The 24,383-nt window shown below is 42.7% G+C and overlaps 4 protein-coding genes across 7 annotated transcripts; 2 read left to right on the top strand and 2 right to left on the bottom strand.

Annotated features, from left to right (window-relative positions):
- The first annotated feature begins 1,655 nt into the window (after window positions 1–1,655).
- LOC102710551 (dihydroorotase, mitochondrial) lies at window positions 1,656–4,713 on the top strand. The gene is made up of 7 exons (XM_006646256.3): window positions 1,656–1,985; window positions 2,107–2,288; window positions 2,642–2,778; window positions 3,009–3,174; window positions 3,243–3,359; window positions 3,648–3,808; window positions 4,381–4,713. The coding sequence occupies exons 1-7, from the start codon at window positions 1,744–1,746 to the stop codon at window positions 4,582–4,584; spliced, it is 1,209 nt and encodes a 402-aa protein (XP_006646319.1). The 5' UTR covers window positions 1,656–1,743; the 3' UTR covers window positions 4,585–4,713.
- A 179-nt stretch (window positions 4,714–4,892) lies between these two features.
- LOC102713136 (pentatricopeptide repeat-containing protein At2g27800, mitochondrial) lies at window positions 4,893–6,217 on the bottom strand. Its single transcript, XM_006644636.2, has one exon. It carries the CDS (start codon window positions 6,137–6,139, stop codon window positions 4,979–4,981), a length of 1,161 nt encoding a protein of 386 aa, XP_006644699.1. The 5' UTR covers window positions 6,140–6,217; the 3' UTR covers window positions 4,893–4,978.
- Window positions 6,164–10,250, top strand: LOC102713414 (putative RNA-binding protein YlmH). Of its 4 annotated transcripts, none has more exons than XR_001551825.2 (12): window positions 6,168–6,473; window positions 6,556–6,665; window positions 7,118–7,249; window positions 7,334–7,407; window positions 7,472–7,577; window positions 7,672–7,740; window positions 8,111–8,175; window positions 8,275–8,373; window positions 8,555–8,654; window positions 9,477–9,524; window positions 9,906–9,936; window positions 10,034–10,250. XR_001551825.2 is itself a non-coding variant. In XM_006644637.3 (11 exons), exons 1-10 carry the CDS (start codon window positions 6,374–6,376, stop codon window positions 9,474–9,476), a joined length of 918 nt encoding a protein of 305 aa, XP_006644700.1. In that variant the 5' UTR covers window positions 6,164–6,373; the 3' UTR covers window positions 9,477–9,524; window positions 9,906–10,250. The 4 variants fall into 4 exon arrangements, 2 of the variants coding, with proteins under 2 accessions (XP_006644700.1, XP_015699290.1); XR_001551824.2 differs by having other exon boundaries at window positions 6,179–6,473; window positions 9,414–9,524; XM_006644637.3 differs by having other exon boundaries at window positions 6,164–6,473; window positions 9,414–9,524; window positions 9,906–10,250.
- A 12,951-nt stretch (window positions 10,251–23,201) lies between these two features.
- LOC102713957 (VQ motif-containing protein 4-like) lies at window positions 23,202–24,383 on the bottom strand. The gene has a single exon (XM_006644638.2). The coding sequence runs from the start codon at window positions 24,250–24,252 to the stop codon at window positions 23,539–23,541; it is 714 nt and encodes a 237-aa protein (XP_006644701.1). The 5' UTR covers window positions 24,253–24,383; the 3' UTR covers window positions 23,202–23,538.

A 24,383-nucleotide genomic window follows, 5' to 3' on the forward strand; every position in this document is an offset into this window, starting at 1 on the left:
CCCAAATCGCTCCCTCTGCCCTTGGCTCTCCCTCCTTCCTCTGTCGCTTGTCGTTGCCCGTGTCCTTGAGCATGGCTACTCCACCGTTGCCCTTAACCACCCCATTTTGACCTATTCGATGACTCCTGCTCGGTCATCTGTCGTATCGCTCCCTTTCCTTCATTCTCTCAGCACCACTCATGTTGAACACACTTGCCGCTTGACTACACTAGTCAGATCCCAATGTACATCCGCTTTTCTTCGCCATCTTTCCTCCAACTCGCTATGAGCGTTAGGGATGTCATGTCTATGTGCCTCCTCTTGATGTGTGTCACAATGGGGACGACAAGACCTTAGCGATAACATTGGCATCCTGGTAGCATGGGTGAGCTGAGGATAAATTTGGGTGAAGCTCCACCGCCAAAAATGTGAATAGGGAGAAGCACTTCACTAGAATATGGGCCTCACAATTTTTCTTTTTTGCCTATATATCATTTCATATCAGCTCAATAAGGCAAGAAAAACCCCACTAGGAGTCTAATCAAGAACTATTATGCTCCCTAATCTCCACTCCATGCTATGCAGGCATCCACCACCGCTAGTATCATGCGACAGCGACCGACGCGAGCGCCTCTACCCCTATGTCCACCGCCGCCCAACACCACCTCCTACTACCCACAACGCCACCTCGTATCACCTGAATGATGTTGTTTGGCCACAATGCCTCTGCCTGGCCCTGCACTTCTATTCACTGTTGCCCATGGCCCTCCTAGCGTTACCTCTCATCGCCACCCAGCACCATTTCCCACTGCCGCCACCGGGCCATGTCTAGCGCATGTGGTAATTGAGTTGGGTTCTTTTTCCGATGAAAAATAAAAGATTTTCTAATTTTTTTGATAGTTATTTAATATTATAAATGATAAAATTAACTAATATTAAATTAAAAATCTACTCTATAAAGATGTGATGATAAATTTCTATATATATATAGATATTTAAAATATACAGTTTAATAGTTTAGAAAACATACATGTATAAATACATGAAACAATCAATTTATAGATTATATATAGGCTGCGTTCATTTCCTAGCTAGGTAACCCAATATTCTCTCGTTTTACATGCGCACGCTTCCCAAATTGCTAAACAATGCGTTTTTATGAAAATTTTCTACATGGAAGTTGCTTTAAAAATTCAAATTAATTTATTTTTCCATTTTTATAATTAATAATTAATTAATCATGTATTAATCTATTATCATGTTTTCCACGCCGGATACCTACCACCACCCCCGAATGCAGTCATAGAAAAGAAACATTTCAGCTTGCAAGCCCCCGGAGAGAAAATTGCAAAAATAACACTCCTAGTCGTGTGTTTCACAGATTTAACACTAGGCCCATATTCATAGACACAGATGGAACCACTCTCAAAGTCTCAAAGCTACTCGCCAAGCAGAAAAGTCAGCCGTGATCCGTTGGAATAATTAACTTTTTGCTACTCTTAGAAATGGCGCTAACATATTTGCCACTGGACCCATGTGTCTTACACATATGAAGACCCATGTGTTATAGATAGCGGGTGACAAATATGTTATGCGTCATTTTTAAGAATAGAAAAAAAAAGTTAAATGCCCCTGATCCGGTTGTCACGTGCGGTTGCGGCCTAGTAGAACAGAAGGAACCGAACCCCACTCTCCCAGTCTCCCGCACAGCCGCACCTGACACCCCGCGCTTCTACGGGAGGGAATCGGCATAAATCGAGGTCAATGCAGATCGCCGCGACTTCCACTGTCTCCCCGAGCCCGCATGCGAAGCATTTGCCCAAACCTTTCCCCCGGCCGTCCCGCGTCCACCTCTCCTCTTTCCGGTTCCGGAACAAGGCGTCGATCTCGATCGCCATGGCCGCCTCGACGTCGCCGCCGCCTCAGGAGCTCACCATCACGCAGCCCGACGACTGGCACCTCCACCTCCGGGAAGGCGACGTCCTCGCGGCCGTGCTCCCCCATAGGTTCGTCTGCTCGGTGGCTGCCCACTAGCTCGCTTTCCTTGTGAGGCACGCCTAGTGTTCGATATAATGTCTCAGAGAGGTGGCCTGACTGCTTGCGTGATCGTTTCATGCTGTTTGGCAGCGCGCTGCATTTTGGAAGGGCCATCGTGATGCCCAACCTGAAGCCACCGGTGACCACGACGGCACGTGCAGTGGAGTATAGGGAGGAGATCCTCAGGGCACTGCCGCCTGGGAGCAGCTTTGTGCCGCTCATGACGCTCTACCTCACCGATAATACTAGCCCAGAGGAGATCAAGCTCGCAAGTACGGACTCTAACTAATGCTTTCCTCCGTCTCAAAACAAGTTTATCTTTTTAGTTCAAATTATTTTGGGATGGAGGAAGTACTATTCTTTCCGTAGCTACATAGTGCCACTGTAGGTTGAGGTGTCCGTTTGTCACCCCTAGTGCTTATTTACACTTATTCTTAGTGATTTGACAGTCACGTTGGCATCTCTTATAAGCTAGAACAAACTTGACTGGTGTGCTTAATATACTAGCCATTACGATTATAATGTGCCATATCATATATGTTTCTTTTTTCCTCTCCTAGTCTATGGGTTGTAGAGTTCTCTATGTGATGTTTCTGTTGCATATTTTGCTTCATATTGACATCAGAAAAGAGCGGTGTGGTTTTTGCTGTGAAGTTGTACCCTGCCGGAGCAACTACTAACTCCCAAGATGGTGTCACTGATATATTTGGGAAATGCTTACCTGTGCTCGAGGAAATGGCTAGGCAGGAGATGCCTTTGCTTGTAAGTACTTCTGATGCTCTTCTTCCAGCATGTATTTTCGCCATTTGTTTTGAGTTCTTGTCCATGTTTCAAGTCTTTCTCCTTTACTTCAGAATGCCACTTTCCCTTGCCTTTTGTTCCTTGACAATGCCTAATTCAGTGAAATGTGTTGCCTCTAGTTAGTGACTTCCTTGCATAGTTAACTGTATAGATAGTACGAGTGACGTTGTGTCTTTGTTATTTTCCTCAAGGTTCATGGAGAAGTCACAGATCAGCATGTTGATACCTTTGATCGGGAGAAGGTTTTCATTGAGAAAATATTGGCGCCACTTGTACAGAGACTGCCACAGCTGAAAATTGTTATGGAACATATCACCACTATGGATGCGGTTAACTTCGTAGAATCATGCAAAGAAGGTGTGCACAATTACAGTAGCATTATATTTCTGTGCATATCTATGGTTCTAAAATTTCATTTTCGTCAGGTCATGTTGCTGCAACGGTGACTCCCCAACATCTTCTTCTCAACAGGAATGCCTTGTTTCAGGGTGGTTTGCAGCCACACAACTATTGCTTACCTGTACTCAAAAGAGAAACCCATAGTATGTTTCAATTGTCCTATCTTAACTCGTGCTGTCTTGCATGGTCCACTATTCACATATCTATAATTCTATTGAATTTTTTTAGGTAAAATATATAGGACATATGCCTACAAAATGCACAATAACACCTCTTTGGTTCAACAAATGGTCCAGATTTTATAAATGCTCAATAAGTAGTAGATTTCTTGCATTATTTACATAAATTTCATGCCAAATATATGTTTGTATTCCTATCATTTGCTTTAGGCAGATTTGTTTTGCTAAACAGTTTTGAATTGCCTACCTCAGGACAAGCAATCGTTTCTGCGGTAACAAGTGGGAGTAAACAATACTTTCTTGGTACTGACAGTGCTCCTCATGATAAACGGAGAAAAGAATGCTCCTGTGGTTGTGCAGGAATATATAGCGCTCCTGTCGCTCTTTCCCTTTATGCGAAAGTATTTGAGAAGGTAATCTCTCTTGTATCTCATGTTGATAAATAGGAAAAAAAATATTTTCACTCTCGTCTCGTCTTTTTCTTCTGTTTATAAGCCAAAATTTGAATTTTTAAACTTAAATTTTGAGTTGATTTTCAGGGTTTTTTCATCTTATTTTATTTTTCAACCTTGACTTTTTAGATTACTAAGAACACATATATAAAAGTTTTATTCACAAATTATTTTTCGTTTGCAAATATGTCATTTGCCTTTTTTCCTTGAAAAAGCCAAATGATCACCCCCTTAAGGTTGAGACATTTTGCTGCAGATTGGTGATAACTTGCAAGTCAGTTAACTGTAACGACGAAGTGTGTGAAGTGCATCAACCACAAATCTATAGCATAACTTGTAAATAACTATAATAACCAGAATGCTCAGAAAGCATTGTGGCTATCGGATTCACATCTTCGACCATCGTGATAATGACATTACGGTCACTGATATATGGACCCATAGAAGGATGGAACTCATATGTCAGTGACCGTAATGATACTAACATAATGGTAGGGTGATCCGAGTCCTGAGATATCTTGCATTTTTTACAGGCCGGTGCTCTTGATAAGCTAGAAGCATTTACAAGCTTCAACGGCCCAGATTTTTATGGCCTTCCAAGAAATACCTCCAAGATCGTCCTTAGAAAGAGCGCCTGGAAAGTACCTGATACATACTCATACAGTTCAGGAGAGATCGTACCTATGTTCACTGGCAGCACCCTCGAATGGCTTCCATCTGATCAACTTGAAGCATGAACAGAGGAAATTTATTCTTGGGGGAAAACTCAACTGGAATGGAGTACTATGCCTTCCCTTGTTGCCATCTCTGTTAGAATCAATACCAAACTTTTCGAGTCATAAGCACCCTCATTTGAAATTCTTGAAGCAATATTGCTGATAATAACTTATTGAAAGCAAGTAAGCAATGAAGAAAATGTTTGCTTGTCAAGCTGTTGTATGCATTTGATCGAGTGCTAGAAGGCCACAGTGTAAACTTTATACACTGGTGATTCAGAAACATCGTAATACGAACCTTCCAGTTATGTCATTGCATATCAATTACAAAATTTTCTGTTACATGTTCCTCATGACATTTTGATTGCCCTGTTTCTGGGACATGAGCGCTTCTCAACTCCATCCATCACGACAGTCACCTTGTTCTCCCCCGTGTATCGCCAACATCCAAATCGTCATCACCGAACTCGTCATGGAGTGAACGAAGCAATGTTCGCCGCTCAGCTCCACCAACGATGCCCCTCTCCTCCATTTCCCTCACCAACCTGTCGGCATCGTCCCTCCTCCCCAAACTCCACAGCTCCTCCAGCAACGCCCTCCTTGTGACGTCGTCGACCACCCTTCCCGCCCGAACCATGTCCCACATCACACTCTCCGCCTCCGAAGCCTCTCCTGCCATCGCCAGCGCGCTGACGAACGCGTTGCACGCCGGCTCCGTCGGGACCAACCCCTTCGCCCGCATTTCGTCGAACACCTCCCTGGCGTTCCTCGTCCGCCCCTGCGCGCTCAGCCCGTGCACCAGGTAGCTGTACGTGAGGGCGTCCGGCTCGCAACCGTAGACGGGCCGCATCTGGTGGAACACGCGCAGCGCGTCGTTGAGGTGCAGCGACTGCGCGTATCCCTTGACGAGCACGTTGAGCGCGCGCGTGTCCGGCGGGACCCCCTCCTCCAACATCTGCCGGAACAGAGCGGCGACGGTGTCCATGTACATGTAGTGCACCATGGTGTCGCCGCCGCCGCGGGACAATAGCGCAGTGAAGAGTGTGTGGTAGGTGTCGGCGGAGGGGCGCGCGGCGGGGTCGGCGGAGGAGCGCATGAGAGTGTAGACGTGGAATGCCTTGCCGATCCTGCGGAACTGGCAGTAGAAGTAGAGCGCAGAGCTGAGGAGGGGCCCGGGGGATGGGAGCGAGGGGAGGAGGGAGAAGGCGAGCGCGCAGGTGCGGTCGAAGTCGGCGTAGAGATCGGCGGCGGCGAGGCGCTTGATGGCGATGAGGAAAGGGCCCGGGTCGGGGCGGAAGGTGGGGAGGCCGAGGGAGTGGGTGAGTAGCGGAAGAAGTAGGCGGTCATCGGAGACGGAGGAGAGGGAGTAGGCGAGGAGAGGCGGGGTGAGACGGGAGGGGAGGGTGCCGATGGCAGCGGAGACGACCTCAGGAGAGGGCGGCGCCGGGTTCGGGGATCGGCGGCTGCGGCGGAAGCGGTGCGGCGTGCGGCGGGAAGAGGTGGAGAAGGAGAGGCGGTGGGCGAGCAAGGCGTCGGCCGCTGTGGCGCCCAACCGGTGGCGGAGGAGCGTGGTCATGGCGGCGGCGGCGGGCGCACTTCGGCTCCAGAGTCCAGACCTCCAGTCTTCTCCAAATTTGTTGCAAACCCACGCGCGAATCTTGAAGCAAATCTCACGGTCCATGCCTCTCGAATCTACGGCCACCAGCTTAAGCTCATAGCGCCGACACGCGGGCAGAGAACCGCCGCCGGGCAGAGGCAAAGGGGAGAAAGTGCAGGCGACGGCGACCCATCTCAACTGCTCCTAGAAAGGATGGCCGCCGCCGCCTCGTTGGCAAGCCCTCTCCGGCGAGTCCTTCACGTCCCTTACGCACGCCGCGCTATCCCCACGTCTTACCACTTCTTCCCCAGAGGTAAGTCCGAACCCACGCTCTGTTCGATTGCGCTTTGGTCTGAAGATTCTAACGCTTGGCTACCCATGGACCCATGGTGCAGGACGGTGTCACGCGGCTCTCTCCTTCACCGCGGATGCAGCAAGAGACTCGGCGGTTAAGGGGAGCGTGGATAGGAACGTAGCCGAGGAAGTCAGTAGCATTCTGGATATGGTAATTCGTTTTCTGTCATTACACCTCAATTATTTACACCAACTTATCGAGATTACTAGATTAGATGGTTTATTGGAGCATATATTGGCTTGTAGACGTTGTGTTTGATGAAATGCCTTCATGGTATTAATCAATTTTTCTCCACCAAAATAAGCGATTTCAGAAAGTATTACGAGCTTCAGGTTATGTCCATTAGGTGACTTTTGTCCCTATGTGAACATTGGTGGAAAGGAAACAAACGAAAGTTTCTCTTAGCACATCAAACAGATTCACTGTGTTCGTGGTTGCAAACATAATCTTTCAACAACATTGAACTAGCTTGTTTTTGTAAGTTTCAAAATACTGAGACAAGAGTTTTGTAACTGCTAATTACACAAGTTGCAAGTGCAACATTTGATGCTGATATGGTGCCTTGCGCTTCATGAATTTATAATGGCATCCAACTTATACAGGCACAAAGGGCTTCCCAACGGAGAGATGTTTTCCACACCAATTTTCTTACTCCACCTATAGTAAAGGAGTGTATGCTGGCAATTGAGAAGTTGGCAGACATCAAAGCAGTAGCACAGGGGGGCTATCCACAGGTGAATTCAAGTACCATCAAAGGAAATTGATCTATTAGCTTCCGTTACCCCATCTGCCCCGTCCTCACTTAATATTTTATCTAGGCTGAGCGATGCCGAGTTTCAGTTGGACATCCAGACTGTATGACAAGCAACCCAGATGTAGTTGCTGCTTTGAGGTTCTCAAATTTGCACTATAAGCAGTTCCATCTTTTATATAAGCTAACTTTGAGGCCGTCTCAGCATCTCAGGGAATTTCAGATTGGAACCCTGTTCTCATGGTGATTTTCTTGGTGCTATTCTTGGGACAGGAATAACAAGGGACAAAGTTGGAGATATACTTTTGCAGGTGAACATGCCTTCCCAGTCGTTCAACTTCTGGATTGTGTTTTGGACTTTGACCTTTGTCCGTCTGAGGTGCCTCTTTGTGTGTGTTTTATCAGGGAGAGAGGGGTGCTCAGGTCCTTGTTGATCCTGAACTTGTTGACTATCTGACTTCCACACTTGAAAAGGTGGGTTTATGCATGTTTTGTAATTTCTTAACTATATATATGACACATAAGTTCTAACATTATCTTAACCCAGATGTTTTCACTTACGTTGATTACATGACGTCATGCAAACAACAGAAGCTCTGAAGCTACTGGTTTTTTATTAATTTTTACTCATAGCACATTTAAATAGCAGAACATGTGCTCCAATTTTTTTGTGATTATTTGCATCATGTTATAACTCTCTAGATTAGTTACATGTTAGCCTGTTGTATTGTTTTTTTATTGATCTAAATCTTCCCATGAACTTTGACTGCTGTATTTTTCTTGTTGTTTTAAACCCTTTCAATTGCAGTTTACTCTTGAAGTCTTGATTGTGTTAATTCAACAGGTTGGGAAAGTTGGAGTTTCATGCACACATATTCCTTTGCTTGCTCTAGAATATGAACCACCAAGGTTAGCCTGACATCTCATCTCATCTCACAGTTGGCACAATTTTTTTTGTAAATGCCTGGACCAAGATACTCAGCACTCAAAATTACCTTTGAACTGCAGGACCAAATCCTTTAAAACGATAGAATCATCACTCAGGGTTGATGCGCTGGCTAGTGCAGGATTTAAAATATCACGTACAAAACTTGCTAGCTTGATCAGGTATAATTTGTGAGCTATCCATCTCCTATGCTCATCAAAATGGATTTTATCTTAACATCAGTGGTTTACTGTGAATTTTCTTCCCTTCTACCTTGGATGGTGTCATTCACACATTATTTTGTTTAATTACTGCTCATAAATCGATTAATTTGTGTACCCAAATTGCTCTTTTGTTGTTCAGTTCTGGTGATGTCCGTGTGAATTGGTCGCCAGTTTTGAAAAATGGAGTAACTCTCAAGGCTGGGGATGTTGTTTCTGTCAGTGGAATGGGGAGATTAAAGGTAGAAATTTACATGCGATTACCACTTTAATAGATGACTTCTAGGATAAATTTTGATTATGCAATTGGTGCATATGGTGTTCCGCCAATGGAGTTAGGAGAAAAGGCAGGTTCAGGTATTTGCCACTTCAAACAATGACGTTCAATAATTGCCACTCCATGTGCCATTGGCATGTAGTCCTGGGCCACATGCCTGTGACACAGGGCATGCCTTTTCTTTTGGGTCTGAATGGAACTTTTGGGCTGCCTAGATCTAAATATATATTTTTATTTATTATGTTCCTTACAAAATATATTGGTGCCTTGATCCAAATCACTACATCAATTAAGATCTATACCATATGTGTGTTTGTTTTTGTTTCCACGTGAGAATACATTCACTTCTTGTGAAACCATTAGATCAAAAGTTTCAAATAACAAAGCCACAGCCTTTACTGTGTGACTTTACTATTCATGTAGAGTTTTGACTGTCCTATGGCTGCATGTTACATCAGACAAATGTTGCAAGAATCATGTGGATCAGATCTTCAGATGATCATTGAGAAACTAGAACTATTTTTCTTTGCTGACAATTGGATTTTAAGAATCAGGGATGATTGATATGCAAATACATGATATGAGGAAATATAGTATGCTTGGAAGATGTTTGAATGCTACTAGATGAATATTTGTTTTTAAAGTGATGAATTTCCCATGCACTTGGGTATATAGCAACCAGTTCTATGATTGAGTTGTTTAAATTAGTTATTGTTTTCTCTAGATTGGGGAAATTGTGACTACGAGGAAAGGAAAGTATGCAGTTGAGCTGATCCAATATTTGTAGGTCTGCAAGGGATAAATGGATCTCTCAAGATTACTGACCAAATGAACGGTATGGATTTTTTTATACCTATATTTGACTGGAGTTCTTGTATTTGCATATCTTATATCAAAACTGCAATGCCACAATTTACTCTATCCTTCAGATTCACTAAGTTACTACTACAGCTTCGATCCAGAATTCCTTGTACAGCTCATTGGTAATTGGTATATACTAGAACCAAACTTCTACATAACAAGAGGATGCTTCTAGTATTTAATGTGATATTACCTCTCATTCATCATGGAGAATGTCGAAAAGGGCATGCTCTATATGATTGAAATAGTGATTTTTCTGTTGCGCATACTTAAAATTGTACTACAGATTTGCACTCATCTATATTTTATCATATGTTTTGATGGAGTTCTTTCATATGGGGCTATTCTTATGCAGGACTGAAGTTCCCCTTTCAACTGCAACTTCTGTGAGGACTTGTTCTGTTCTGAAAAAAAAAGTTTGTGTTTAAAACCAAAAGGCATTTCATAAATTCATTATCTAACTTTCCATACTGCATAACGCAGCTTATACTATATTCATAATGATCAACTGCTGCCATTGCCAACCATGAAACATGTGACTTGATCGCGACAGGATGGAGGCAACCTGTTTACTTGGGAAAACTGATGACGACTAGTCATAGATTCAGTGCTCTTTAAGTGTGACAACGGCTATTCTTTGTATGGAAACCATCTTTAGATGTCACGAAACTATCACAATCCACAAGATTTAATTTTTCAAGTTGCAAATTTGTGCGGGAGTCCTGTTCTCTTATAGATTGCAGTTGCATGTGATTTGGATATCACTGGATTTTCAGAATAGGAGCAAGAAAAAATTGATTGAGACAATGCTCACGAAGGCTTAGCTGCCAAAAAGCTTATAAATCTTACAGAAGACTTGCTATTTCCTTCGACCTGCTATAACGATGTGAATTATCAAATCTGATGCAATCATGCCAGATTCTGGGGCTAACGATTTCATGGTGATCGAAAAAGCCAAACAACATATTTACGAAAGAAAAATAATTTTTGAACAAAACTTTTATATATGTATTCTTATTGATCTAAAAACCAAGACCAAGACTCGAAAATAAATTACGATAAAAAAACCCCAAAATTAACTCTATTTAAGGTTAAAAATTTAAATTTTGGTTTATAAGTATAAACAGAAGTGAAAAGATAAGGGTGGAAGTATTTGGGTGTGTTATATCTGTTCTGATTCATCTTCTTCAGTCTTCAGCCGTTCAGCGGGTCCTTAAGAACAAAATATTTCTTCTATGTATGTATTTTCTCACTGAGATATCCAGTCTTGATCTAGTAAGATACTGCTAGTACCATATTAAAAGCACGACATCACATGTCCGTTGTTTGAGTGTGGTGTAACTGTATGTAACCTTTTGGATCTTAAATGTAACTTGACAGCTTGTAACGAGTTCTTTTAGAGTAGAAGAGAGAGAGAAAGAGACACGAATTTGTTCGTTTTAGGCACACCAGTTAATTGACCAGGAACTATAGCTACAGCTACCTTCCTTGCAGTTCAGCAGTTTCTGAAGGAGATGCCAAAAGCTTGTTAACTCACAGTCGCATGTTCCCGTGGCTTGGTGATTCTTTCCAAGATATTGATATATTTTAGTTTCATATCGGACCAAAGAAGCCCAACAACGTTTTCCCCTCGTGAATTAATCCAAAAGAAAGTCCAAACTACGAGGCTATTGATAGTCATTTACTACTCCCTCCGTTTCGGGAGATTTGTAAAAATGGGATTCCAAACATCTGACATTTGTAAATTTAATATTCGAAATGTATGACATGTGGGTCCATCTGTGTCAATGAAATGTGGGCCTAATGATAAATTTGCGAAACACCACAATTGGAGTCCTATTTTTTAAATTTTTTCCTCCGGCGTTTCATAATGTTTGACTTTTTTCTTTCAATGTTAGACCATTATCTTATTAAAAAAATATAAAAATATCATTTATTTTACTTGTGACTTATTTTATTATCAAAAGAACTTTAAGCATGGTTTGTCATTTTTTATATTTATACTAAATTTTTAAATAAGACGAATGGTCAAACGTTGCAACCAAAAAAGTTAAACATTTACGTTATGAAACAGAAGTTCCCTTATCCAGAATGGCAGGCTGTTTGCAATCCCTTTGCTTTCGAAGTTCGAACGATATCCTATTAGCCCTATCTTTTTTAAAGATTAAATTTACGGTAGATTTTAGGACTTTTTATCGTACTTTATTTTCAGTATACATAAATTATTTTATTTACAAATATACCATTTAGATTTTTTTCCATGAATAAGCTAAACAATAACCATCTGAATTTAGAATGTTTAGGCATTGGCCATTATTGATTAAATGGGGTTTATGACGATGGTTGGGGTGTTTACGTGTCTGGAACTGTTCAAAAGATAGAGGAACATTTGGTACAGTGGCTTCAAAGCCAACTGTTGTTGCGTTTTGCGGTGAAGTGTTGTTAGTGGGTTGAATGATTGGAACAGGTGTAAGTGTGAGCAACCCTTTCCAAAACAGAATCATCCTAATTTGGACCCTTTCACCGTAAGTTTCCTCTGAGCCGGCGTGGTGCTGTGCTTTCTAGCATGAAGATAACCTTGATTAGTCTCTAGTCCTATGCAATTCCAAGTCTCAGTTTGCTAGCTCCAGGCTGTTTTTTTAAATCAAGTTGTTCTTGTTTCTTTACCAATCCATCTCGTAGAAAATTAGCTGCTCCTTCAGAAAGATTATTCATTCCGGATGTGCCATTTGCACGACAAGATTAGTTGTGACAGAATTGACTCCGGCTCTAAAATATGGGTAAAGCTTCCTTGGATTCTACGCTCACCATACTTGAAACACACACAAACCCAATGGGCAATGGTTGCCTATAGGCTATAGCCTGTCCTAAGCCAACAGCAAACTCGCATTGTCTCCTTGTTCGCCAACGAAGACTTGACCAGCTCGGAGGATTCGAGACTATTTTTACGTAGCGACGAAAGGACGTGGGTTAAAAGATAAACAATACTGCTGAAAAATAACGTGATCGCTGTAGGTTTTTAACATGCTTGATTATCTGTTCTAACCGTGAGATTACACCACACGTTTGCGTATATTTTTGTGGTGCTGTGGTGGTGGTGGTCTGTTTGTGACGTTCGCGTTTGAACCGAAAATTTCCAGGCCAAAATAATGTTAGAAACAAAGGCACAAACGAGACACGAATTTAATGTGGAAAACCCTTGCGGGAAAAACCACGGGCGCCAACCGGCAATAATCACTATGAGGATATGATTACAATGCAGAGGAAACGATGAGAACTTTTTTCTTCCCGTGCAGACTACAAGAGTATATATAAGGGGAAAATCTAAGAGTCCTAGTAGGATTAGGCGAAAGAATCCTATTAGGAAACTAATCCGACTCCTAGTAGGAAACAACTGGGAGAAACCTACTAGGAAACTAATCCGGATATAATTCCAGTTACAATTCGGATCACATATTTAACAATCTCCACCTTGAGACGAATTTTCTCTTGTAGCATCAAAATCATCAATTACCAATATACACCTCACAGGTCAAATTGATTGCGCGCCAAATAGTCTCTTGGACTATACCGTAACACCAACCAAGCTTGAGCAAAGCTCAAACTTAGTGGCAGGAACTGACTTTGTCATCATGTCAGCTGGATTATCATGAGTACTTATCTTGCATACCTTAACATCACCATCAGCAATAACACCTCGAATAAAGTGATATCTGACATCAATGTGCTTAGTTCTCTCATGAAACATCTGATCCTTTGTAAGGCAAATTGCACTTTGACTGTCACAAAATATATTTATGCAAGACGTAATTCCACAAAGCTCAGTATACAAGCCTCTGAGCCAAATAGCTTCTTTGCAAGCTTCAGAAATAGCCATGTACTCTGCTTCAGTAGTAGATAAGGCAACAGTTGCTTGCAAACTTGCCTTCCAACTAACAGCACAGCCTCCAATAGTAAAAACATAACCTGTAAGCGATCTTCTCCTATCCAAATCTCCAGCAAAATCTGAATCCACATAACCAACAAGTCCATCTCTAGACGTTCCAAACTGCAAATGAGCATTAGAAGTACCACGCAGATATCTGAAAATCCATTGAACTGCTTTCCAATGCTGTTTGCCAGGATTAGCCATGTATCTACTGACAACACTCAATGCATGTGATAAGTCAGGACGCGAACATACCATGGCATACATAAGTGAACCAACTGCTCTTGAATATGGAACTCCAGACATGTACTCAATATCAACTTCTGATTGTGGACAAAAATCTGAAGATAATCTGAAATGTGCAGCTAAAGGAGTGCTTACTGGCTTTGCATCATGCATATTGAAGCGACAAATGACCTTTTCAATATAACCTTTCTGGCTAAGATACAACTTGCCAGACCGTCTTTCTCTGGTAATTTCCATACCGAGGATTTTCTTTGCTGCACCTAAATCCTTCATCTCAAACTCACTACTCAGTTGTGCCTTCAATTTTGCTATCTCTGATTTGTCTTTTGCAGCAATCAACATATCATCAACATAAAGAAGCAGATATATAATTGAACCATTAACCTCTTTAAGATAAACACAACTATCAAATTGTGATCTTTTGAAATTCTGAGAAAGCATGAAAGAGTCAAATCTCTTGTACCATTGCCGAGGTGATTGTTTCAACCCGTAAAGGGACTTATCCAACCTACAGACAAGATTTTCTTTACCAGGAACAACAAAACCTTCCGGTTGCTCCATATAGATGTCTTCTTCTAACTCCCCATGTAAAAATGCAGTTTTCACATCTAATTGCTCTAGTTCATAATCATGTATTGCAACGATACCAAGTAAAGTGCGAATTGAACTATGCTTCACAACTGGGGAAAACACATCATTGAAATCAATACCTGGAATCTAGCTATATCCTTTAGCAACTAACCTTGCTTTATATCTTGTCCCATCAGTTGGAGATATACCTTCCTTTCTTTTGAAAATCCACTTGCAACGGATAGGTTTCTTCTCCTTTGGCAATTCCACCAATTTCCAAGTATGATTCTTTTCAAGTGACTCCATCTCGTCATGCATGGCAGCTATCCATCTATTGCTATCGGCAGAAACAATAGCCTCAGAATATGAAGAAGGTTCTGCATTACCTTCGATTTCTTGCGCCACACTCATAGCATAAGCAACTATGTTCGCTTCTTCGATCAATCTTTGAGGGGCTTTAATATTTCGCCTAGCTCTGCCTTGTGCAATAGAGTATTTTGGTGACTGCTCAACAACAGAAGAGTCTGACTCTTCAATAACCGGTGCATCTTGGTTACTAGCAATATTCTCTTTTTCTGGTACATGTACTGAACTGATCAAGTGCTCCACCTGCACGCTTGCTTTCTGCTGACTCTTAACAGGAACATTAGTAGAAGATTTATCATTCAACATAACTGTTTCATTGAAGGTGACATTTCTACTAATCACAACCTTTTGGGTTTCAGGACACCATAACTTATAGGCTTTCACACCAGAAGGATAACCAAGAAATATGCACTTAATAGCTCTAGGCTCCAATTTACCGTTGTCAACGTGAGCATAAGCAGTACAACCAAATACTTTCAGGTCTGAATAATTAGCTGGGGAACCAGACCACATCTCAATTGGAGTCTTCTTATCGATGGCATAACTGGGTGAGCGATTAATAAGATAACAAGCAGTGGAAGCAGCTTCCGCCCAAAAACGTCTAGGTAAACCTACATTTGACAGCATACAACGGGCCTTTGAAATAATTGTCCTGTTCATACGCTCAACTACGCCGTTCTGTTGAGGTGTATGAGAAACGGTGTAGTGGCGCACAATGCCTTCTGACCTACAATATGATTTAAATTGCCTAGAACAGAACTCCATCCCATTATCAGTACGAAGGACTTTCACCTTCCTTTCAGTCTGTCTTTCGACCATAGTCTTCCACTCCTTAAATACCAAAAAAGCTTCAAATTTGTGCTTTAGAAAATAGGGCCAAACTTTTCTCGAATAATCATCAACGATAGTCATCATATAACGAGCACCTCCAAATGACCTCTTACGAGCAGGACCCCATAAGTCAGAATGCACATAATCAAGAATACCTTCAGTAGTATGTGTGGATGTGGTAAACTTCACCCTCTTGTGTTTGCCAAAGATACAATGCTCACAAAATTTCAACTTTCCGATGTTTTGTCCATCTAGTAGTCCTCTCTTGCTCAATTCTGCCAAACCAATTTCACTCATATGCCCGAGACGCATATGCCAAAGATCAGAATTCGATAATGAATCGGTAACTGCAGCAACATTACCTACTATCGTAGTACCTCGTAGATGGTACAAATCGGCAGTTTTAATATCAGCTTTCATCACAACAAGAGAGCCTTTTGTTACCTTCAAAATTCCGTCTCCACCGGAATATCTGTACCCTTTGCGATCAAGAGTAGATAAAGAGATGAGATTTCTCTTTAAACGGGGAATATGCCGCACATCTGATAATGTTCTAATGCAGCCATCAAACATCTTGATCTGTATAGTACCAACGCCCGCAACTTTGCAGGGCGTATTATCACCCATCAAAACATTACCACCTTGTACAGGTTCATAGGTGGTAAACCAATCCCTATTAGGGCACATATGATAGGTGCATCCAGTATCAAGAAGCCACTCGTCACTGGTTTGTACACAACCAGCATAAGCAACCAGTAATTCTGCATCTGGTTTATTATCAGTAGCAACTGCGGCTTTACCTTGCTCTTCTTGCTTACCTTTCGGTTTATAATTTCCCTTGTGCTTTTCTTTGTTCTGTAGCTTCCAACAATCGGAAATATCATGTCCACCTCTCTTGCAGTATTTGCATGACTTATACCTGCCTCTGGATTTTGATCTCCCGCGGTAGCCACTAGAACTTTTGTCTCTTGATTTGTTGTCTGTGTTCTTCTCTTGTTGCCTGCCCCGAACAACCAAGCTTTCTGGTTGTGAGTTAGATCCTTCAGAAGGTACCATCTTCTTCATCTTTTCTTTGGCTTGCAAAGCATCATAAACTTCTTGCAAAGTTAGAGTATCACGACTATACAAGATAGTATCTCTGAAATTTGCATATGAGCTAGGCAATGAGCACAACAGAATAAGGCCTAAATCCTCTTCATCATACTTTATCTCCATGGACTCAAGGTCAGCAACAATTTCCTTGAAAGTGGAGAGATGATCCATCACAGACTCATCATCTTGCAACTTGTGCAGAAATAACTTTTGCTTCAAGTGCATCTTGTTGGTTAGATCCTTTGTCATGCATATCTGTTCCAGCTTCAACCACAGCGCGGCAGCTGTCTTCTCCTTAAGCACTTCCTGCAAAATATTATTGGATAGATGAAGATGGATATATGCCATAGCCTTACGGTCTCTCTTCTTCTCATCGGACCAATCATTTGTCCTTTTGTTGTTGAATCCATCAAGTGCATCATTCAGATCTTGCTGTGCAAGAATTGCACGCATCTTCACTTGCCACAATGAGAATCTTGTGTCTCGGTCCAAAAGAGGTAGATCATACTTTAAACTCGCCATTGGGAATAAATCCTGAATCTGTTGGTATTAATATGTTGAACCCAAGCAGATACGCGAAACTCCAGTGCTCGGAATGATGCACAATAGTTGATCTGACAACTTTTGGGCACACAAGATCGGGTAAATGTAGCAATTAAATCTGGAAAGAAAAACGATACTGTTACTGTAGCTGTACTATAGCTGCTACAGTAGCGCGGATTGGACGGCACGATCTGATGGCTTGTCCTTGGAACGATCAATTTTTCTCCTGCGTGCGTGCATCTGCTCCTTTCTTTTTCTTCTGTGCGGACGCGACGTCGAGTCGGAGTCGCCGCCGATTCCGACCTGATCTCGACGGAACGGCGATTCTGTAGATTGCCGGAAAAAGCCCGGTCAGCGGTAGCAACGTAGCGTAGATTAATCTTCGCTGCTCTGATACCACTTGTTAGAAACAAAGGCACAAACGAGACACGAATTTAATGTGGAAAACCCTTGTGGGAAAAACCACGGGCGCCAACCGGCAATAATCACTATGAGGATATGATTACAATGCAGAGGAAACGATGAGAACTTTTTTCTTCCCGTGCAGACTACAAGAGTATATATAGGGGAAAATCTAAGAGTCCTAGTAGGATTAGGCGAAAGAATCCTATTAGGAAACTAATCCGACTCCTAGTAGGAAACAACTGGGAGAAACCTACTAGGAAACTAATCCGGATATAATTCCAGTTACAATTCGGATCACATATTTAACAAATAAGAGTCAACTTAACACCACTCGATGACCTCAAGGTGCAGCTAGCAAGAGATCTCTCCTCCACACGTTTCAGCCTCCCATTTGCTCTACGTTACTTTACTCTCTTTTACCAACTTTACTCCCTATCACACTTCTTGAATTCTTTAAAAAACTTTCACATAAAAGTTATTCTAAAAATCGGTATTAATCCATTTTTAATTTTTAGCTAATACTTATTTAATTATATACTAATATATGTCATGTTTTCTGTGCCGGGACCTCTCTCCTGAACATAACCTTAAAGTTCAAAACTATCAATATTGTAGTAGATACTCACGGAAATGGACACGATTAGAATCTATAGCATAACAACAAGAGAGCTAGCGGCGGCTAAAAAATTATAGATCCAGAAAATTTATAAATACATTTGTGTACCTATTTCTCTTGATTAATGCACATATTAGCTATAATTGCTTATCATCGACAATATAATTTCCAAGTAGCACTTTTATATATGTAGGCATGATTTCAAAATTAGTGCTAAAAATAAATATGACAAAGAACTCTAAAATTAATCTTTGAAATAAAGCTTAACAATGACTTATAAGCTGAAACTCGAACATAACATCTAGAACTTTTTTTTTACATTTATAATTGTACACTGAGTAGAGTATCCTGTATGAACACATATGTAGAGTCAAGAGTTCCCTGGACAATATTTAGAGTTCCTTGTATGGATATATATATACTCTAGAAATTGCTATACGTATGACTCAACCATCCGACTTACATATGACCCACTTGATCAACGGCTACCATATCACTTACTGGACCCACTTACCTAATCAATGGTTATAGTGTTTTAATCATACGTATGTAGTATAATTGAGTTGTACGTATAGCAGGAGTGATATACTCCGTATATGGGTTTGGTAAAAAAAAAAAACAAACAATCCAGGGGGCGACTCGCACTAGCACACGGCGTCCAAAGCCGACGCGCCGGCACAAGTAACCTGATCCGTGTCTGTTCCAGCGCGGCGCGGGCTTAACCGGGACGTTTGGAGCCACGCATCCCGGGATCCCCGCGCACTGGCGGGTGATCGATCTCACCAAGCAAGCGTGTTAGTCCAAGCGTGCCGCGCCATGCCTCCCGCGCACAAACGGCCCACCCTGCAGCGCGGGTTTTCGGTCGGTCGAATTGGCGGTTAGCTGTCGATCGATCGGAAGGGACATCGTCACATACTACTCTCGTTAGATTTGAGATTTTTTTAAACTCTAAATCCTAAACCCTAGCCCCGAATTTCACCTTAGCCCCGGCTCAAAAATGGCACTGAGGCAATCCCTATGCTCAGCCCCAAACAGGGCCTTGAAATTGAGTAAATACTCTCTCCAATCAACATATCATAATAAATAATAATACAATAAAGTAAACCATGATTCTTGAATTATAAATTTCAATAATACAACAAAATGAACAAATCAAAATCAAAGACCTAGAAATATGAGTGACATTATTTTCATGTGTTTACATTAAATCAGGGCTCCACAGGTTTCCCGTGGGTGATTTTCCTTACCAGCACCATCCCTGAAATTTTCGAGGCCTCCATCTCAAAGCCCTGCAAGGGTAAAATGAGTTGCGCCCTCAACAGGGATAATGCCAAGCCTATTTGATAGGGCTCACACATGATGTAGCTTACACCAGGTGTGGGGCCATCAAACTCTTCGATTCTAGTTAGGTTTTGAATGTTTTTTAAAATATAATAACATTTAATGGAAAATCACAATAGTAATTGTATAAGTCTAGTGCAAAGGAAGCATATCGAACTAGCAGAGTTCGACAAAGCCCATGCTTGGTGTACCCTGCATCGAATTCTCTATGTTTGGTAGGACCCTATTGTTACTCTCATGTTCAATAGGAGCTCTATCAACCACACAAAGTTCAATAAAGTCATATTTTCATAATTTTTCTCACTTGACATATATTTTTGTAATTTTTTAAAGAGTACTTTTTTTTGAAAAAATAAGTCTAGGTTTGGTCCTATGAGCATATCTTGCAATGCAGACTTTGGTGGCTTGGCTCTTGTTCGACCTTTGTGGAGTGATATATCTCATATTAATCACTCTTATTATTATTTTTTATATGTATGTAGTTGACATGCAAGAAAGAAGTGGACATCTAACTGAGGGATGAAAATATATCTCTATATCACATTAATTAATATATGAATTTAGACAAAATCAAAAGGTATTATAATATAAAATGGATGAAGTATTATTTTTCTCCCTTTTATATCATTTGCTAGTCCTAGTACCTAGTAGTAGTGAACAATTGAGTCAAATTACAAGGACAATCAACGTATTTACAAACGAAAAATAATTTATGAATATAATTTTTTACATGTTTTTAGCATTTAAAAAGCTAAGACGAAAAAATAAACTACGGTAAAAAACTATAAAATCAACTTCAAATCTAAAGTTAAAAATTTAAATTTTGGTTTATACGCATCTACACGAGTAAAATGACGAGGGTGACAGTATACACCGTATTACTCCGTAGTAAACATGCATGTCGATATGATATTTTGCATGGGACCGGTCTGTTTCGAACAGATACAAGAGGGGGACCCTCACATGCATTTTCTTCCGGTTCAGATTTTGTCAGCTGGACACGCTTGTGTCCTTCGCCATGATCTCCCCCTTTATGACATATGCTTAGCCCGGAGAAATCATCTCCATCTAGACACACGTTACGTTGCACCTGTTGAGTTGACTTAGCCACTCAGAATTAATTCCGTGAAGACATTTTTTTTCTCTCTCTCGCGGTCTGATTTTAGTGAAGACTATACGGCCACCCCTTCGTCTAAAAAGAAAAGAAAAGGCTCAGCACGCCCCCCTTCTCCATCGTGTGTGATACACGCCTCCCTCCGTTAAAAAGCAGGCGATTTTTGCCAGTGCACTTAAGCCGCTCTTTCCTTCACTCTCCCTGTGAGTTGCTACAAATGACTTTGCAGTTGATTTAATTCCATGGCTACAGTGTGAACTAGCTGACCCGGAATAGCTAAATATGTAGAGCAGTATGCTTTACGGACTTGATTGGCACCACATGGCACCCAGCTTAAGTAGTCCTGAGCCCGAATTTAATTGCCGCCCCCATCATGCATCATCACATGAAAGTTAACTAATGGCCCTGATTAGTTTATGAACAGTAGCATGTGAGGAGAAAGATGGCCCTCGCATCCATCCATCCATCCATCCGATCGGCCACTAATTAAAACAAGCGCTCCCAGCTACGTACAGCTACGCACGGCGCGACCGATCCACTCGTACAGACAAGTCAACAAGGTACGTTGAGCTATCCTAGTTCGCGGTGCATGCACCAAAGACCGCGTACGCAGCTTAACTATTGGAAAATTAATTCGGCTGCTCTTGGTTGGGTTTGACTTGCTCGTCTCCGTTTCCTTGGGTTATCATCCTCTGTTTTTTTTTTTTACTGAGGTAAAGGGTGACATACTGACGTGTGCCGCGTGTCTGATGTATAGATAAGGTTTTTCACGTATCGTTTCAGAAACCACGTGCCAGCGATATCACGGTTATCGGCATAAATCACGATAGTCGTGTGAAATCCATATAAGTTTGAATTTAAATTTTTAAATAAATCACCGTGGTTTTGAGTGTCAAACCACATGGTAGGAGTGATTATTGCTGCAGTTCCAATAGAAATGATCGTAGTGTTTAGTACTATAATCATGTTGTTTTTTCGATATCAATAATCATGGTTTTTTTAGGAACGTCGTACGTTTCGATTATTCCGATATATCACCGTGACTTTTTTATTTCTCTTTCATGTTGTTAAAATTTTTGAATTCTCGTGATATTTAGTGAGCCAACCCGTGGTTCATTGTTATTGTGCTCTGGCCAATATGACCAATTATCATGATTACCACGGTTCAAACCCTGATATAGATCAAGTTGGTGTACGCGTACGCTATACTATGTGTGCGTGCATCCAATTTCTTGTCAACAAAAACAAGATTGCCTTTGCCGGGGATTTTTAATTTATTAAAAATATGTCTTTTTAACAATACTCACAGTAATATTTATCTTATTAGTCATTTTCTTTACAATTATTTTTATTTTATTTCACCTTATCCTTCTACTCCTATCTACGATAGATTATTAAAGTATACTATATTTTTCTTTTAATCTTACTCTCTTTGAGCAAGTATAATAGCATGCTATAAGCCAACTAAATGTTGAGATGGAAAAGAGATAGAAAGAGAGAAGAAGATTTGGGCTATAAACTTATAGCCAGCTCTAGCATAAGAATCAAGAAACTATTTGAGAGATAAGTGGGTCATGTATTAATTATAAACTACGGTATCGGTGGACTGAGAAAAACTACCAGGATTATTATAGTGAACTTGCTAACTATATTATTAGCCTTGTTCTTATAAATAAACTATAAACTAAAAATACTTACTGTATAATTTAAAATAGAGATACTACGTGAAGTATGCGGTTTTCCAACCTAATCATGCGGTGTGGAATATATATATATGTGCCACGTAGAATCTACCTCGACCGGACCAACCTCGAGCGTAGGCGGGCGGATTTAACCGCGCGCGAGACGAGGACATGTTAACCGACCCACCGGGCGCGCGCCGCGATGATGCCTTCCTCCTGCCCGATGGCCCCCGCCACATGCGCGCCGCGCGCACGACGGCTTGGTGGCCGCTGCAGCTCGGAAGCGGCCCGGGGGAGGGAGAGATGCGTGCGACTGCGTGGGCGGGCGGGGCGGATTCGCCGAGCCTGCCTGCTCTGCATCTCTGGCTTTTCCTTTCCCCCTGGGCGCGCTTTGCCGATCGGTTTGCCGCTGACAACTGGTCTCTACTGTCCACCCATGCATGTGGGCACCCACCACCGCCGCAAGTCTTCCTGCTGCTGCTGGCTCTCGCTCTGGCTCTACAGCGATTTCTACTACTACTGGTCTGAGCTGGTAGTAGTACAGTACAGAGCTGCCTACGGATGCATGGTTGGAGTGCTACTGTGTACTGCCTACCGGGAAATATTCAAGTGTAGGACTGACAAACACACGGCAGAATTTGCCACGGATGTGAAACGGCCATGTGTGTGCAAGGATCAAACTCTACCTGCCAGAGAAGAGTGGTAAGAAAACAGATGCTGTGTTATTTTTGCTGGGATTGAATTGCGATGGTTACAGCAAAACTTCGACCACAATTATAACCCCAGATTTCAGATCTTGCATATAGTATGCAAAACCTAGGTTCATAAGGAATCAAGCCCGAATAGCTGCTGATGAAAAGTCCAAACCGAAAGACATCAGATGAGAAACAGTAGACCGGTCATAATTAGGATAGGAGTTAGAACAGCAAGCTCAAAATTAAGCTTAATTAATCGATTGATCCATCCTTTCGGAGTGCCCGCAAGCGATCGAGAAACCGAAGCCGAAATCTAGAGCTCCGGTTGTACAATCGTTCGCGTGTCGGGTCTCCAAAGAAGAAAAAGAAACTCCCTTCCTCCTTCAGAGAAGGGGGCAAAAATTACAGCAGCAGGGCAGCAGCAGATCAAGAACAACAGCCACAAAACTAGAACTGCGAAGAGGAACAGTACAGCGAGAGAGGTAGTAGCAGTAGTTGTAACTCGTCGATTACTTGATAGTTATGAGGCACTCGCAAAAGCGGGAGCTTTTGGGTTCACTCATTCGGACGGCGCCGCCGCGGAGGCGGCCATCCTCGGCGAGGTGACCGGGAAGAGCGGGAGCAGGCGCGGCGGCTCGGCGCCCCGCGGCGAGGGGTGGAGGAAGAACCCCCTCTCGGATATGGCGGTGCGCTCGGCATCCTCGGAGGACGAGGCCGGCGAGCGGTTGAAGGGCTCGCCGGTGAGCGGCGTGACCGGGCTGAGTTTGAGGGACGGGAAGTCCAGAACGCTCGGCGAGAGAATCTCCGGCGTGCCGGCCTTCCTGCCCGGCGATGGCAGCGCCCCCATCGCGAGCGGTGCGATCATCTTGAGGTTCTTGAGACTGCTCCGCCGCTCGTACAGCTTGAAAGCCGGCTTCTTGGGACGGCACGGCCCGTTCGCCCCCTGGCTGCCACCAATTCCGGCGCTGCTGTTTCCTGCGGCCGTTGTCGCCGCCGTGGTGGCGTTCTTGGAGGGTTGCTCGGCGCCGGTGAGCATCTGCACAACCTGCTTGAAGGAGGCGGTGTCGGCCTGCACGAAGGTGGTGGGGAAGGGAGTGGTCTCGATGGTGCGGGGGACGGGCCTCGGAGACGGTGGAAGGTTAGGGTGCAGTGGTGCACGGTGGTTCGGGTGAGACGGCGAGGTGGATGACGACGACGACGATGAGGTAGAAGACGAAGGCGAGTTGGGGTCTTGCTGAGGCATCGGGAGGAGCTGCTTGGTGGACGGCTCCATTGATGCCTCCCCTGCGCGCGCGCGTTCGTGGGGTGTGGGTTTCTTGGGTTTTGGTGTTGGGAGAGGAGAGGAGAGGAGAGGAGGAAGAGGAAGAAGAAGAGGAGACGACTTGAGGTTAGGAAGAGGGTGGG

Source organism: Oryza brachyantha, chromosome 1 (assembly GCF_000231095.2).
Source record: "Oryza brachyantha chromosome 1, ObraRS2, whole genome shotgun sequence".
Lineage (NCBI taxonomy): Eukaryota > Viridiplantae > Streptophyta > Magnoliopsida > Poales > Poaceae > Oryza > Oryza brachyantha.